Below are 18,411 nucleotides of genomic sequence, written 5' to 3' on the forward strand. Positions count from 1 at the left end.
TCACCTCAACAAAACAGTAAAAATTGACAATAATCGACAGTAATCGGCTTGAGATAACAGTAAAAGTTGCGACATAAATTCCCTGTACCATGGGATATCTACTTACGCTACTGTTTCTCTATGCCTATATGAGCCAGTATACGCAGGGTTTGAGCTACCCTGCCCTCACTGACAGTTTCAAGAGAAACACAACACTAACCTGTATGAGCCAGTACACGTTGGGCTTGGGCCATCCGTCAGGTGGCTGACAGGTGAGCTTGAATGGCTCTCCCTCGCTGGCAGTAAGCGTGACAGGCAGCTCTTCCTTGAACGAGTTCAGCTCAGCTTTGCGAACAAACACTGAGTTAGACGTTGCCGTACCCCACTCGTTATCTGCGAAGCACTGGTACTGGCCTGAATAAACACAACAACAAATATTACATGTTTAAAACAGAAAAAATTAAATTAATAACCTGAAAAACAATATCATATATTACATTTTTCAGATGGAAATTAAAGTGCACTTACTGTTAATGAAGACGTTCACCGTGGGTGAAAACATATGGTAGTGCAGTGGCGAAGGTGATTTCAAACTTGAGTATTGAATGTATATGCACTTATTTAAATGGATCAAAATATACCACCCCACTATGTACTCCACCTAAGGCCGGTTACAGAGCTCGACCGACCGTCTGCGTACGTCAGTCGCGCTTGTCTTTTCCATAGATATTCCATGTATCCGTACAGAGCACGACTGACGGCACGCATGCGCACGGTCAGGTCCATGCGTTTTATACAGCGTACGAAGATCATCGGTCGAGCTCGTGCGCATCCGTTCCATCGGTCGACTGACGCGCTATTGAAACAAATAGAAGCTTTCAGAGCTGTACTGATCAGTAGCCCGATCGCAACATAACCAATGTGCTGACACCTCTGCCCGACAATCAGCTGATATTGAATTGAATAGCATAATGAGAGAATTCAATTAATAGTGTCATATTTGAATTCAGAGTTTTTCTATACACTTCTTCAATCATTTCTAAATGTTGTATTGAAAAAATCATATATTATTAATATTATCTACATTTATTTGATCCGTAGCTTAAAGTGACTGCAAGTATTCCCAATGGTGATACAAGCTCGAAATAACTCATCAAAATTTCTGATGGACATTCTGAGGTAGTTGAAAATGTATCTTCACCTCAAGCAATGATGTATGTATATAATGGTACTAAATTCCCTATGAAATGATCTTTGGGCGACTATCGGGTGAACTTGATATTTACATCTTTTAATCTTTCGTTTACGAAGATAATAAGCTTCAATAACAATCTGTAAAAGCGTCCATTTTGTGAGTCAGAAAAACTTATGTATGGTCAGGAATGTGCATACGCACTGACGGTCGGTCGAGCTCTGAATGTGTAAAACTGATTCATCAATGCGTACGGTCAGGATGGTACATACGCACTGACGGTCGGTCGAGCTCTGTAACCGGCCTAATGCTGCGTACAGACTTGAGCGCCACGAACACGCGTTGTGTAGTTGATTATATCAACTTATTATATTGATTATATCGTCAATTGATTATATCTGTATCTTACTATTTCTGTACAAATACAGATATAATAAGTATAATAAGCATAGCATCAGCTGATGAAAAGTGAAATGCGCGTGTTCGTACCGCTTGAGTCTGTACGCGCCAATATAAATACAAGCATTACATTCGACACTCTCAAGCTTGAGGCTACTTTCATCGCTCCACTGAGTTTTCATGTTAAAGCACACGCAAGCGGCATGCTCTCGAGAGACTTGAGACGTTCTTGTTTCCAAATCAGGTGGATGAGAATGGAAAGGGGACAAACTGGGAAATTGGTGAGGAACAAAATAGAGGAAAAAATTGGCTCACTCCTATAAAAAAATGTTTTTAATGAGAGTACACTCACAGAGATCCTCATTCCTATGCGACAATATGACGAGAATTCACGACTAACGACCACGTGAACACTCTCATAAGAAACAATATTATTCTTTCCTCAGCCAACGTATGAACACACCCATAAGGAACAATGTTATCCTTTTCTCAGCCAACGGATTAACACTCCATTAGAAACAATAAGGTAGTATTCTTTCTTCAGCCAATAAGCGTCAACACTCCCATGAGACAATAACTTAGTTGTATTTTTCATCCAACGTATGAAAACTCCTATGAGAAGCAATTATTTCATTCTATTGTCAGAACACTCCCTTAAGCAACAATTCTGTACATAAGAGTTAGAAGGGCGTAAGTCTCAAACGGCTGATTTTACAAGAGCCCAAGAAGTATTACACTCCCAGCCGGGGCTAAAAGAGCGTAACTCGAATCAGCATTACACTCACTTGTGAATCTTAGACTCACGTTTAGACTCAGTTTTAATAATGCTTACTGGACTTACGCTTTTTCAGCTCTTTATTGATTCTTTATCACAAATTACAATGTATTGCCAGGTCATGCAAGACCCATTGCATACTAACACTACATAATAATGGAAACAAATGGAAAAATTAACGTATTCAGAACAGAGAATAATAATAGCTCTGGCTATCTTCAAAACAATCAACGAAGATAATGCATCATTATCTTGATTGAATCTATAGTTTGAAAAACTGAACAAGACCCACTAAAAACATCATTTTGTCAAAAAAATGGACTTACGATCCTCTAGCTCTACAGAATTTTCATGTTAAGGCCGTGCAAAGGCTAAAAATACACTTTTTAATCGTGATATTTTTTAAAGTTTTTTGATTTGTGTATCATCCAAGCTATAAAAATGAAAAAGTTTTCTAAGGAAAACATTTTTTTTCTGATCATTACTTTTTGAGATATGAGCGCCTAAAGTTTAAATTTTTGGGACAGAACATTTCAAATTCGGTGAGAGATAAATTCAAGAGATTTAGAGGACAGAATCTTCATGCTATTGTTGATCTAGTAAAACAAAAAATTTCTGAAAATACCAATTTTTAAGATAGTTATTCAATTTACTAAAAATAACTCTTAGTTGAATTATTTTTGGTCAATTGAATAAATTTTCCAAAATTTGATATTTTTAGAAAATTATTGTTTTACTAGATCAACAATACCATGAAGAATCCATCCTCCAAATCTCATGGATTTATATCGTACCGAATTTGAAATGTTCTGTCCCAAAAGTTCAAACTTCAGTCGCTCATATCTCAAAAAGTAATGATCAGAAAAAAATGTTTTCCCTAGAAAACGTTTTCATTTTGATAGCTTGATGATATACAAATCGAAAAACTTGGAAAAATATCACGAGTAGAAAGTTTATTTTTAGCCTTCATTGTCATTCAACATGTGAACACCCCCATAAGATACAATGTTACTCTTTTACTGCACGATTGTGTATGTATGAACTCACCGAGACCCCAATTGACTGATGCCAATTTTCAGCTAACGTTTAAACACTCTCTTAAGAAACAACATTATTTTCTACCTACGTGTGAACACTCCCATAAGCAACAATGTTATTCAACAGCAAACAAAGGTATTTTTGTTAATAAACTGACCGAGATCCTCATCGCGTGGCGACGATATAACCAGCGTTCCGCGACCCGGCTGCTGACTGATACGGTCATCGTAGGCCTGCCAATCAAAGTGCTTGCCGTTCTTGATCCAGCGGTACTTGGGCGCCGGCTCACCCTCCGCCTCGCACTCAATGATGAACGGCTTGTCGTTCTCGTTCTGCTGCGACGCCACCTGGAACAGCAGCTCGTCGGTCGGCGGCTGTTTCACGATGCGCGGCGGTGACGGCACTGCAAACATTAACAAAAATTACAATCAAAAAGATAATTCAGATGGAAATTATTAGAACAAGAGTAAGGTTCAACAGCAAATTAGGAACTTTCGAAGAGAGATTAGTTTAAGAAGTACAGTAGGCGTTTTTTGTGTAGTTGAGAAGTTGATATTGTGGTAATTATTCATATTAAATGAAAAAGACTAAGAAATTGTCAAAAAACCACAGATTTATTGATACTTAGAAAGACCGGTTTCGGTTTCGGACCGAAATGTCTTTTTCATTTAATACAGTAGGCGTCCCGTAGCTTTGCCTCTGTGACTTTGAAACGGTATATAGGCATATAAGCGAGTTTACTGTTAAGAAAATGAATTTCAAACTGTCACTTTTTCTCTTTAGCTTCAAGTTAGTTTAGTTTTGACGTTTCAATGTACATTTTCATTTACATTTTCATGTATATTTTGAAAATAAATGATTGATTGAAGGTGTGGTTCGCAGGGTAATATTCACGGCTTTGCAAAATTATCAGACTTCGGGGTCCCTAGATCCCTAGATGGAGCAAGCTTCCATCACACAGAGATTCTTCATGAATGAGAGAGTTGCAACGTATCACCAACAATGGAAAGAGCATGATGAACGAATGCCAGCTAATAGGCTGTAACTCCAAAAAGATCCTTATGTATCTTTTCGGATGCAACACGTTGCTTTTGATAAGATACAATAGAGCATCTGTTGCTTATGGGAAGATACATTTCCAAAATGTTCTATGCTTTTTAACGGGTAGTATTGTAGTCTAGTTGCCCTCCGCCGATAGGCAAAGCTACAGGACCCGGACTGTAGTAGAATAAGTAGTGGGATAATACACAGTTGTAGAATAAGTGATAGAGGATTAGAATAAGAAGTGATAGAAGAAGAATGTAGTTGAAGAAGATATTTAATATTTATTCAATTCATCTTACATTGCCAGGTCTGACAAGACGTACGGCAAACACTTATAAAATTAAACAAAACAAAAAATAACACTTCTAAATTTAAATAAAATATACATAGTGAAACATATTAGTGGAAATTCATAGAAATGATGAAACTAATGTAGGCTAATTAATCGGATGGGCAGAATTCACAGGGAAATGGAAAATATGAAAGGTACAAGTGGGAGGATATTAAGGCTTGGTGAGGAGGAAGGATGTAGAATATGGAGGATTATGGATTTATAAAGGAGCCCGGTGGGGTTCTACCACTCTAGCACCTTGGGTTGTTGAGACGCTAGGCCTAGGAAGAAGAAGTATTAGAGGAAGTAGTTACTAGTAGTAGAAAATACAAAAAATTACAATTGAAAAGATAATGCAGATGGAAAATTAGAACAGGAATCAGGGTTTCTACCTCCTCCTTCTTCTTTTTCTTCTTCTCCACCTCCTTCTTCTTCTTCCTTTTATTCCAATACTACATCATTTCTTCTCCATCTACGTCTCTACTACTTCCTCATCCAGAGTGAATTGCTTTCAAACCTGATTCTGTTTCAATTCTTGTCCAATTGTTTCACCGGTAACTTTGAAACGAAGAAGAAGAAGAAGAGAAGAAGAAGAAGAAGAAGAAGAAGAAGAAGAAGAAGAAGAAGAAGAAGAAGAAGAAGAAGAAGAAGAAGAAGAAGAAGAAGAAGAAGAAGAAGAAGAAGAAGAAGAGAAGAAGAAGAAGAAGAAGAAGAAGAAGAAGAAGAAGAAGAAGAAGAAGAAGAAGAAGAAGAAGAAGAAGAAGGAAGAAGAAGAAGAAGAAGAAGAAGAGAAGAAGAAGAAGAAGAAGAAGAGAAGAAGAAGAAGAAGAAGAAGAAGAAGAAGAAGAAGAAGAAGAAGAGAAGAAAGAAGAAGAAGAGAAGAAGAAGAAGAAGAAGAGAAGAAGAAGAAGAAGAAGAAGAAGACGAAGAAGAAGAAGAAGAAGAAGAAGAAGAAGAAGAAGAAGAAGAAGAAGAAGAGAGAAGAAGAAGAAGAAGAAGAAGAAGAAGAAGAAGAAGAAGAAGAAGAAGAAGAAGAAGAAGAAGAAGAAGAAGAAGAAGAAGAAGAAGAAGAAGAAGAAGAAGAAGAAGAAGCTTTGAGAAGAAGAAGCTTTGAGAAGAAGAAGATGATGATGGGGATCAGGAAGAGAAAGTGGAGGAGGAGGAGGAGGAAGAAGAAGAATAGGTGGAGAAGGTGGAGGAAGAGGAAAACGAAGAGTAAGAGGAGGAAGAACAAGAATCAAAAATCTTTTATAATCTATTTCTACTAAAAGTACAATAATATTGGTGGTGACGGCACTACAAGAATCAACCGAAAAGATAATTCATATGGAAAATTAGAACAGGAATCAGGTTCAGAATCAAAGAAGGTACTTTAGAGTTTAGAAGGAGTAGTTAAGAAGAGGTAGAGAGAGACAATTACTTTGGAAGTAGTAGTATTAAAGATGCAGTTGAAGAAGAAGAAGTGATAGGAGAAAATGTAGAATTAGATTACAAGAATAAAGCCCAGACCGTATTGAGAGTTCTTTCAGGCGCCAACCCAGTCAGCCAATAGGAGAGCTTTCTGCCCTGCTGACTCTAAAACTTGTTAATTTTAAGAATGCACTCTCCAGTTAGGATTGTAATGGTTTAATTAACATTAATTATCAATGCTCTGCAAATTTATTATTAGAGATTTTTTAAACTTTTATCAATATATTTGAAAAGGCCATTCCCAGGCGTAAGTGTAAAGTAAATACTAATACAGATAAAACTTAAAAACATAAGAATAATAGGATATGGTACTCTTCTCAAGTAGCATGAGAAAAGTGAGTTTAATTTTCTTCTAGAATTATATAGACTGTCAAAACATATCTGTTGAAAGTTAATTATTTGAGGGCTAGGAGAGATTATAGAAATGCTGTAAACAAGGCTAAGAGAGAATATAACTTTTTTAGTATTGAGTCATCTGAAAATAGATGTAAGAAAGCTTAATTAACTATAAGAAAGCTGAGCGTAATTAACTCAGTTGCAAAATGTAAACAAAAAGAATGCTCTTTAATATTACAAATGAAGTAATTAATTTTTTGTTTAAAATAACTGTTTTGAGTCTGTATGTATAATTCGTAGCAATATTATGAGGCCTCTTGAAACTGTGTCAGAACTTTTGGATCAGTGTGCCATGAATTGTGGAGTAAGAGAAAAGTTCATTTCTCTTGATCATTCAAGGAGGTTACAGCAGAGACAATATTAAAAGTTTTACTTTTAAGACAGTGTTTTAATTTGCTAAAACAGATAATTGGTTGCATAGTAGTTCCACTTATTGCATTAACAAATGCTTGAAGGAGGGTGTATTTTCTGAGGTACTTGAAACATCCAGGTTGAGAGCCTATTTTATGAAAAATGGAAAAACGTTGTCCTTAAAAAAGTTAATGTCCAATATTAGGTTATGAAATCCCACATCCCTGCTTCACCACTCAATTTTTTGTTCAAGAATAGTTATTTGAGAATTTTGAAGGTTGACGTAAGAAATAGAATAAATGAATGTACCAAAGGAACCAATAAATTGAAAACTTGATAGATATTCCAACTAGGCTATTTATTACATATTCCACCAACTTTTATTAAATATTTGATTCCTTATTAGAGATGAGTTTACACTCTAAGCAACATATGATTATATTCTTCGACATATTGAAATTTCAAAATCAGAATCTTCTATTAAGAAGTTACTTTCCTATGATGACAAAATCGCAATTCACTAACAACTATTTTGCAAAAAATAAAATCAATCGAATCATGAGAACTATTGTTATTTAATATCAACATTGATACATTTAAAAAAGTGAATACTGTAAGTCAATATTTGATATATGCTAATATCAATATTCACAATAAATGCATACAAAAAAAATAATTTTTGTCGTACAAAAATTAATGTAAATTCCGGATGTAATATTATTAAATAGATATATATTATTCCACAGAAAACATAAATTTCTCAATGTTAATAAAAACGGACATTGTTTACTGAAATTGTTACTGAAACATTATTAATGAAAACAGACATTTCTCATATCTCAATATTCTCTACTACTCGTGCTTGAAACATACATAAATCAAAATTCTGCTCATTTAAAAAAATCTAAAAGAGAAGTATTTTTCTTTAGAATGTATAGGTAGGAATTGCTTCTATTTTGAGATCTAGCGCACAGGTCCATACGTCCAGTTAATAGCTCAACAATCGAAAGAACGCTTAAAAATAAATTTATCGCCTACCGCGCTATAATAGCTGGGCCTAGATGATTTCATCACATCTAATTTCAGCCTACTATTCGTGATTGGAAACTTGGCAAATACTACTAAAAAATAATTGGAAAAATTCAGGGAATAAAGTTGTACAATGAGATTCACTGTCAGCATTCCTTATGATTAGGATCAATGCTTCTCATTCAATAAATACTGACAGTTTAAAGTGATTCTTACCTTAGAAATTAATAAAATTTACGGTATTGAGATTATTTTCAAAATATGAGCGTTGGTTTAATGGGCCAATCATTAATGTTACTTACAAGGAATGTTGACAGTTGACAGTGATTCTCACAATCTCACCATAGAAGAATTTATTCTTCCCGGTTGCTCATAAAAGTCTCTATTGAATTCAACCGCCATAAAATGACAATGGCGTCACCTGATACCAGGAAAACCATTAAACAGAAATGAAATTGCATCACTTTACGACGGTTAAATTTCAATAACGTACGTGCGACCGGACCTACGTTTATCAAAAAGCAGATAAAAATAATTATCAAGTAACTGATTTGTTTTATTTATTATTTTGTATTGTATTTGTTGTACCTGTGCAATTTATTGTATATTTCTTCAATGTGAATTGTGACTTGGCTATACAGGGTGTTTCAGAAGTAGTGTCGAGAATTTTAGGGTATTGTACCTGGATGCTAGGAGACTACAAATGTCATATTTGAAGTGTCCAAAACTCAGCGGTTATCCTTATAGCTGCCATTTTGTTTTTTTCACTTAAAAATTTTTATCTCAAGAACGAAATGTTGTATTGATCTGAAATTTGGCATGAATATTTATGCTATAAAGACTCAACTATAAAAAATAAAAAAAAAAAATTTTCGTTGAAATTTTTCAAAATGGCGGCCATTTTAAATTTTTGATGGCGAATATCTCGAAAACCGTCCATTTTACAGAAAATTTACAAGAGACAAAAAAGTTAGCAAATTGTTTCACAATTCCAATGATACCTAATTTTATTAAGATTGGTTGAAGAATAACAGAGAAATTAATTTTTTTCGTACTGCATGCATGACCACTTTTCACCATTATTTAAAGATCAATATTAATTTTTTAATTCCAGATGTATTTAAGATGAAGCTTTGAAACTCGGTATGGCTCCATATGGGCAAACAGATGATTTTACAATGGTTTTCAGATGATAATGTTTGTCTTGTAAAAGTATTGTTGTTTCATTAAAAGTAAAGAACAGGGATGTAGTGCTTCCTATTTCTTAGTCTCACGTTTCCTAGGTCTTATTTCTATCTTAAATTTCCAGTTTCAATATTTTCTTACGTTGCTTCTACACAATATTTAATTATTGTAATGGAATTAGTTCGCTGGAGTACACCGATATTCACTTCATGTATGGAGCAGCTCTTGGCAATGCGACCGAAGCAAGAAGAATGTATGCAGCTGCATTTCCAAACCGCCGTCTCCCTTCCGACAAGGTGTTCACAAGAACTCACAATCGGCTGAGAGAAGTTGGTTCATTTGAACGGAACAGGGTAATTGCTGGTAGGCCTCGAGCAGTTCGAAATGTTGCTTTTGAAGAGGAAGTATTGCAGAAATTCGATTTCAATCCTAGAACGAGTACGAGAGCAGTTGCAAAGCAAATCAATTCAAGTGCTTCTTCTGTGTGGCGTGTACTAAACAAGGAAATACTTCACCCTTCCGCTTTCAAAAAGTTCACTCATTGGTTGAACGCGACTATGAGCCAAGAGTAAACTGTGCCCGTTGGTTTCTTCAGCAAGACATTATCCAACCAAATTTTCTAGAAAATGTGTTATTTACCGATGAGTCCAGCTTACAAGAGAAGGAATCTTCAACTCTCGCAACAGTCACGTCTGGGCCTTAGACAATCCTCATGAGGTCAAAGTGCGTGGTTATCAGCATAGATTTTCGCTGAATGTTTGGACGGGTATCTTAGGTAATCGCGTGATTGGACCATACATTCTTCCTAATCGTCTGAATTCTCCCACGTACATTACTTTTCTAAGAGACATACTACCAGAACTTTTGGAAGATGTGCCTCTTGCAAACAGATATAATATTTGGTTTCAACATGATGGTGCCCCTGCTCATTTCGGAAATGTTGTTACGGACTTTCTGAACATGACCTATCGTCAGCGGTGGATTGGGCGGGGTGGACCAGTACCGTGGCCCGCACGTTCACCTGACCTCAACCCTTTAGATTTTTTCTTCTGGGGCCATATGAAAGACCTTGTTTACAGCACGCCAGTAGAAAACGAAGAAGACCTTGTGGCAAGAGTGGTTGCTGCAGCAGGTGCCATTCAAGATGATGAAAATGCTTTTATAGCAGTTCGACGGTCCATGATTGAAAGGTGCAGACTGTGTAATCAAGTTGAAGGACGGCATTTTGAGCAATTGCTGCATTAGTATCAGTGAACCGATTTGAGTGAAATTAATATCTTCCAATGTAAAATAAAATTTGGAGGAAAGTTATTCTTGTATATTTCTGTAATAAGAACGGTTTTCATGAAATTATAAAAAAAATTAATATTGATCTTTAAATGGTGAAAAGTGGTCATGCATGCAGTACGAAAAAAATTAATTTCTCTGTTATTCTTCGACTAATCTTAATAAATTAGGTATCATTGGAATCGTGAAACAATTTTCTAACTTTTTTGTCTCTTGTAAATTTTCTGTAAAATGGACGGTTTTCGAGATATTCGCCATCAAAAATTTAAAATGGCCGCCATTTTGAAAAATTTCAACGAAAATTTTTTTTTTTATTTTTTATAGTTGAGTCTTTATAGCATAAATATTCATGCCAAATTTCAGATCAATACAACATTTCGTTCTTGAGATAAAAATTTTTAAGTGAAAAAAACAAAATGGCAGCTATAAGGATAACCGCTGAGTTTTGGACACTTCAAATATGACATTTGTAGTCTCCTAGCATCCAGGTACAATACCCTAAAATTCTCGACACTACTTCTGAAACACTCTGTATAATAACTTCTATGTAGCTTATGTAACTTCTATGTTCAACTGGCCCAATAAAAACTTGAAACTTGAATTTACATTACTAAGGCCCGGTTGAACAAAAGCCGGTTAAATTTTAACCGTGATTAATTCCACGAGAACCAATCAGAGAAGGTTTCTTGAAAAGACGGCTTCTCTGATTGGTTCTCGTGGAATTTATCACGCTTAAAATTTAACCGGATTTTGTGCAACCGGCACTAAGGATTATTAATATCATCATAATATTACGGTATTATTACAATCATTAATTGATTTACTGATTTCTTTATAAGCTCCTATGCTGTAATTACACTTTTCCTACAGTTACGTTGAAAAGTGGCCATTGCTGCACTGATTACAGAACGCAAAGAATCACTTTTCCGCTCTAGTGCGGGAAAAATTTTTCTGCACTCCAGATTTGCAACATGGCAACGAAAAATACTTAGTAGGTTATATGGAGCAACAGTGCAGCAAAATCAAAATGAAGTTGGTAACAGTGACTGGGCTGCTATAGTGAGCAGAGGTGCAACGAAGCACAACGCGCTAATTATTAGTATTAGATATTATAACGAGGACAGCAACAGCACAGTGCCACCACAGCACACACCACACAGCCGCCTCGCCATTCAAACACTACTAAGTTATTTGATGGATTTCAGGCAATTTTACCCATAATTACCCACTTTTCATATTCAATGGTAACTGTAGGAAAAACTTAATGTGAAATACGTGCGCAAAGTTCCTCTGCTGCACTCAAGAAACTATTCCGCCCTCGCCTATGGCTCGGGCGTAAACGTTTCTTTCGGTGCAGCAAACTGTCACTTTGCGCACTAGTTGCACAAATAACTATTTACCTACATAGGACTGTGCTTATAAAGTTTTTTTGGTCCTTCAAAATTATTTTTTTAATAAGTGAATATTTCCTATTTTGGTGATAATAATGTGACATTTTTCTTCTATGTTTGGATTTTGAGCATCTAAATTTAAAAATCTACTTTGTGAAAATAATTAAGAACTAAAAATTTTGTGAATTGAACAACTACAAGACCTAACCTATTACGAACTGTGTAACCTTATCTAAATTTGGGAGAGGAATAGCACAAGTTTACCTTATTTTTTCTCTCCCTATCATTTTTGATTATACACTTGTATGAATCAATAAAGAATAAAGAATAAAATAGAGATATAGGGACTTAAATTATTGAAAGTGAGGTAGCCTATGTTTTAGAAATTTTACTATTTATCAAATTTAGAGTAGATTAGTTTTGGGCTAGGCCTGTTGCTCTTGCTCAGTCATATCTATATGATGATTTGTAAATATATTGATAAATTAATATATAAATATGATATGATAATGTAAAAATTCCTTACAATAAATTACTGTATCAAATACTGATAATTGATTATTCATTCACTTGTAATCCAATGTAGTAGAATCAATTCACTTCATGCTACTGTACCGGTATTTATAAGAATATTATTAACAAAGTAGAATGATTTTTTCTCGTTGCTATTGAATTAATAATAAGAAATTATTAAAGCTAATAAATAGGCATAAATTGATCTATAGAACTTGTTTTTGTCATGCTAATGTATCTACAGAGGTTCATCAATTAATTACATATTCAGATTAAATACTGTAGCAAAAAAAAAACAAGAATGAGTAATAATTAACAGAATAGATGAAAGAATAAATTATGATATATGTTAAAAATGGATACGGTTACTTACCAATAGCATTTACTTGGAGAATAGCAGACAAAGCCAGCAATAAGCTTGCTAGCATTTGTTTTGTGGAACACATTTTTCTAATCCTAAGATTAGCCATCAACAGTACAGGTTACAACATCTGAAATATAATTAAGCAAATTAGAAAAAAAAACACAGCTACTCAACTTAGCCTGAAAATGATATTGATTTGATAAAATATTTTTCAAATATTATTGAAAATGTAATAAGGAATGCAATTTCAGTTTTGCACTCTGAAACGAAAATAAACTAATGATAAGACTGTTAGGTGGGCCGTCCACTAGAACCGATTTCGTCCGAACTAGCATCGGCCGAAAACTACCGAACGCGACAGAACGATTCCCCAACAAAGAAAGGAATAGATGCTCGTCCATTGCAACAGGTTCATACGGCCATGCACGGCCGTCTCCGGCCGATCAATTTTTCGATCCGAATTGAATGGGATTTTCCGGCTCATAATGAAAACTTGATAAGTTTAGTTCAAGAGCATGTTCCATTGTGGGATATGCGAGACAAAATATATCATCGTCGTGATGTTTAAAGGAATCTGTGAACAAAGATTGCTTCATAATGAATAACTAATTTAGTGGATATTTGTTGAAGGTAAGATTATTTTAATGAATAGCTAATTTAGTGGATATTTGTTTATTCAATTTTCAAAATCGCAATATAATCATTGTTTATGAAAATGTTGGGGGCTATGATAGTAGTTAATTCTATAATATTGGCAACTAGACTGACGTAAACGGTTCCAATAGACGACCATATTTGGCCGAATTAACGGCCGGCAGATTCGTCCGATCCAACGGCCGAACGGATCGGTTGAATACGGTTCCAGTAGACGGTTACCCTTAGGTTATTGAGGTTTCACAACGAATTTTATAAACGTACACTACTGTTCTCAACATATATATTTATAAGAAAAGTGATATTAGAATTTAGCCGATCTAAATTATTGTATTCAGAGGCTATTATGAGGCTATTCAGAGTCTATTCACATAGACTGTCAGAATCAGTTGAATTTGAAGCATTAATTCTATTAATTTAATAGGGAATGCTAAAAAATTTCCAAGTGAATCCACTATATTTTTGTCTTAGCTGGATTTCAAATTATGTAATTGTGAGTGCTAGTAATGATGGAATCCAAAATTCAAGAATGAAGAGGATAAAATGGAAATAGAAATATTAGAGACCCAGAATACTGCAATAACGTTATGAAGACAAACAAAGCCATACAAAAGCTTGCTTCTATTTTTGGGGCGGAAATAGGGTCTTGGAAAACCCCTCAGAAAAATCAATATTTCTCATACTATGCACATTATGATGGGGATTACTGGTCTAATTCTATTCCTTCTGTTGTATAAGTATGGTAAGATCACTTTATAGCGCATTATGATGGGGATGACTAGTCTAATTTAATTCTTTCTGTTGTATAATATTATAAGTATGATGAAATCACTTTATAGCGCATTATGATGGGGATTACTAATCTAAGTTTATTCCTTCTGTTATAAATGTTATAAGAGGAATCACTTCAAACTGTCAGCATTACTTATATAAAAAGACCAACGCTTTCCATTTAACCAATGCTGACCGTTCAAAGTGAATCTTACTATAAAAAACTGCTCGTTATCATCAATAATATAATCAACAATATCAATATTGTTGAGTAGATTTTTAATAACTTGTGATATTGCAGTTCAGTGATTATGGTTTCGAGTAAATTTTACTTCATAAAGCTCCCGGTATGTAAGTGTGACAAATTGTCTACTTCCCTCCATTAGAGAAGGTCGTCCAAGCATTGAAATAATAGTGATTAAGTTGTGTTATTTCTGTTTTCTTGAAGCAATTTGTTTTTTATTCTTGTTCAATTTTTTTCATTTACTACATAACCTACTAACCATTTCTACTTTTCTTAGCGATAATTATTATGTGAAAATTAATCTTTATAAATTTCAACACTATTTAAAAAAGGCTAAAAAGATCAGATTCAACTCAATTTTTGGAATATAAACGGCAGAATTAATGGAAATGGGTGAAAATATTTTACCCATTGGTTTAATAGTTCATAAGAATAGTTAACTATATTTGATATCTTCTATAGTGAGGTTCCCGTTATAATAGCAGTATTTGATTAAAATTGGTATTGATATATTTGTCTATCATCTGATAAAGCAAATTATCCTTTCAGCGTTATCCTTTTCTAGCTTCGCAGATTGTTTTCCAACAATGTAGAAATATAATTAATAAACAAAATATTGAATCTCAATTTATTATAAAAAAATTATTATATCAACATTGAAAATAATATTTCCTTGAGGAATAAAATATAATTATTTTAAACAAGAATGGAAAGTTAATATTATGTTAGATACAACGGGATCAGCTAATCTCTATAGAAGACAGTAACAAGGCAGAGAATAGGCAACGTTGACCTCCTTTTTTTCTCCACTGCCATTATAACTTTAACCTTACTATAGTACCTCATTTATAGAATAATACCGAGTCATTAAGAAATAAAAGTGCATTCTTAATTATAAATGTAATCCCTGTCGCTACAAAAATCATTTGTCTTTGTTATTTATGGTAGCTTCATAATTAATTTATAATAGGCCTACCAAGAAATATAATCATTTTAGGCTTATTCACTATGAATAAAATGGAAATGCTTTTTGAAAATACAAAACCAATACAGTCACTCAGTGCAAAATTAAGTGCCGGTTGCACAAAATCCGGCTAAATTTCAACTGTGATAAATCCCACGAGAACCAATCAGAGAAGCCGACAAAAAGGCCTTCTCTGATTGGTTCTAGTGAAATTAATCACGGTTAAAATTACAAAATAAACCAAGCAATGTTATTTTTAAAGTTTATAATGATATTCATGTGAGTAATACGTTTTATTTCATTTAAAATGTATTTTGGTTTATTCGAAATATAAGTTGATTCAACACAACTTTACAATAGAATCTTTTCCCTTGCCGTATTTATACTTTTAAATGATTAATGTAAAAGATAAAACAGATTTTTTGCAGGTAATTAGCCTAAGTAAATTTTGTTACATAGGTAACAATCATAGGCCTATAAAATTTTTAAAATCGGTCAAATAAGTTACAGGTAAATGTTATTTAAAAATTGTATTTTTTATAATTTGAAAAAAATGTGAATTATAAATGAATTCTTATCTATCTCCAATATAAAATTTAAGAATATTACCAGCTACCTGACTTATCAACTAACGAGTTGATTAGTAGTACATGGTTTTAGTTAAACATCTGAAACTTGATAATTACACTTAAATTATTTTAATAAGTTTAATTTTAGCAATATAGTTATGATAAAGTGAATAATGTTAACACCCGTAGAAACCTTGGGAATGCCAAGCCCAGGTTAGGTCCTAACCTAACTGTTGAAAAATATTATGTATCTTCTATGTTGAATAATACTCTAATTTAAATCAAAAGCTACCTACTTATATTTGAAAGCAAAGTTTTTACTTACAAGAGAAACTGTGGATGAGAACAGAAATTGACAACTGATTGATTACAGTTAGTAAAAGTCAAACATAAGTACAGTACACAACACAATCCTCATTGTACAATAAATTTCTGATACATTCAATAATTTCCGCAAAGAACGTGGGTGTATACAAGAATTTTAAAATTAATCAATGTTAATGACACACACGCTGAAGAATTACGAATGAGCTCATTGGTTTGACAAGTGGTTATCAATTCCAAGAGTTATACTGATCGTCACTCAACAACCAACGCCTATATGGATGACTAATTACGGGCTCAACGAAATGAATTCACAATAAACTTTATAATTATTATGCTCGAACAGAGATAACATCCAAAATATGACTAAAAGAAGCTAATTAATATCCATATTAATCTAACCTTTTGAATATATTCCACAAAACAATAAAATTCACTACGCAGGCTTCGTTGCTCATCCTATAGGCACTAACCGTCAAGCAAGCAAGAAAAACAGTATATTGATTTTTCAGAGGGAAGGTTGTACAGCAATTATAAATAATACTAGACACAATAAGTTTATTACTACATAATTTGAGTTGATATAATGGAAATAAACTAAATAAAACTCACCCGGACAATGTTCTACAACACACGAAACCGCCCTAATAACAAAATCAACATTTTATGAAAACATTTCATTGATGTCACGTGACCTACTGCTTGAGTCAAGGTACAATTTATTATCCTAATAAAAACTTACAACTTATAATTTTCAAATCACTATTTGTAGTTTAAACAATAAAAAAATCTCAATTTTATTTATTGTTAATATTTTTTGGTTTGTAAGGGTTTTAAACTTGAATAGAGATATCAAGTTGAAGTGCTAATAGTCCCGCCTATAATCAAATAAGTTTGAATTTCTGAATGTGTATTGCATTTATATATTTGCAAGAAAGCATTGATTTATAGTGACTTTTATGAAGAATTTATTAATAGAAGTGAGAGAATGTTTTTAAGAACTCACTGTTGATAGTTCTGAGAAGTAATGTCCACTTAAAATTTTATATTCAAGCTTCAAGCATGGATAAGAACAACGTTCCAATTCTATGAGCATCACAGGATGATGAGATGATTACCGTATGATAATAAAATATTGACAGTAGGTACTATAAAAGTTAATAGCCCACAGCAAGGTAGTCATAATAATGGTATTCCTATGCCAAAGTACGGTTACAGTATCTTTTCCTCTCCATCATTCAGTGTGTTCACTTATGAAAAGTGAAAACTTAACTTGATTTCCACAAAATTTTTCAATACACGGTATCCAAGTTTCCTAGGAATAAAATTGCTGTATTCCCAATTTAATTTGTTCATCTTACTAGACTAGATGTGCTTGTTAGCCTATTGTTCTATATTGGGACAGATTTTTCTTTAAAAATAAATTTGGTGAAAAGTATAAGTTATAAATACTTTGTGACGACATCAGTTCAACTATCCAGTTAACTGGTCATGGATGCAGAAATAATTTGATAATATCGGGGCAGAAACAATAAACAGAACACAATTCTCTAAAATGATCGTGTTTATATTTCACAGCTGGCTATACATCATTTTATGAATTTCTGGGATGCGATATTTTGATTTTTCACATATGTTTCTCACTTTTTTACTATCCACAGACGACGAAAGTCTCAGCTGTTTCAGCCAAGGATGAATTATTATCCTTTTAATGTGGTTCAGCGAGTTTTCCCATTTCCCAAGGATGAGACCTAGTGCAATCGAATTTTTATATCATAAACCTACTTTGTTCCAAATTTCGTGAAAATCGTTAAAGCCGTTTCGAGATCCGTTGAACATAAATAACCAGATATAAAAATACAGAAATTGCTCGCTTAATATAATAGGATGATAATAGATACCCTACAACCAGCAGGGGGTGCTCCTTCAAGCCCATGGACGTACCCCCTTGAGATTGGAAAATATTCAGCGTTGCTACTCTCCCTTAAATTGGAGACACAACAAAATGTAGACCTCCCCCAAGATTCGATTTTGAACCCCCCTTCATCACTCAAACCCCCCTCCTACAATTAAATCGGAGTAAGCTTCTTTATAGAGTTTAGTAAATCAGAATTAGGTCGAAAACCATCTAGTAATACCCT

The 18,411-nt window shown here is 33.8% G+C and overlaps 1 protein-coding gene across 5 annotated transcripts in view; it reads right to left on the reverse strand.

Moving 5' to 3' along the window:
• Positions 1-17,037, reverse strand: part of LOC111056554 (neuroglian) — a 77,294-nt gene extending 60,257 nt beyond the window's left edge. For 3 of the 5 annotated variants that reach the window (XM_039420599.1, XM_039420602.1, XM_039420603.1), the window contains exons 1-4: positions 16,883-17,037; positions 12,754-12,871; positions 3,541-3,786; positions 200-393 (exon numbers count right to left, since the gene is read on the reverse strand). In XM_039420599.1, the coding sequence (XP_039276533.1) occupies positions 200-393; positions 3,541-3,786; positions 12,754-12,850 (537 nt within the window). In that variant the 5' untranslated portion in view covers positions 12,851-12,871; positions 16,883-17,037. Of the gene's footprint in view, positions 1-199; positions 394-3,540; positions 3,787-12,753; positions 12,872-16,271; positions 16,565-16,672; positions 16,828-16,882 lie in introns of those variants that run through there. The other 2 variants (XM_039420601.1, XM_039420600.1) reach the window with 2 other exon arrangements.
• Positions 17,038-18,411: the final 1,374 nt, after the last annotated feature.

The sequence above is a fragment of the Nilaparvata lugens genome, chromosome 2 (assembly GCF_014356525.2).
Source record: "Nilaparvata lugens isolate BPH chromosome 2, ASM1435652v1, whole genome shotgun sequence".
Classification (NCBI taxonomy): domain Eukaryota; kingdom Metazoa; phylum Arthropoda; class Insecta; order Hemiptera; family Delphacidae; genus Nilaparvata; species Nilaparvata lugens.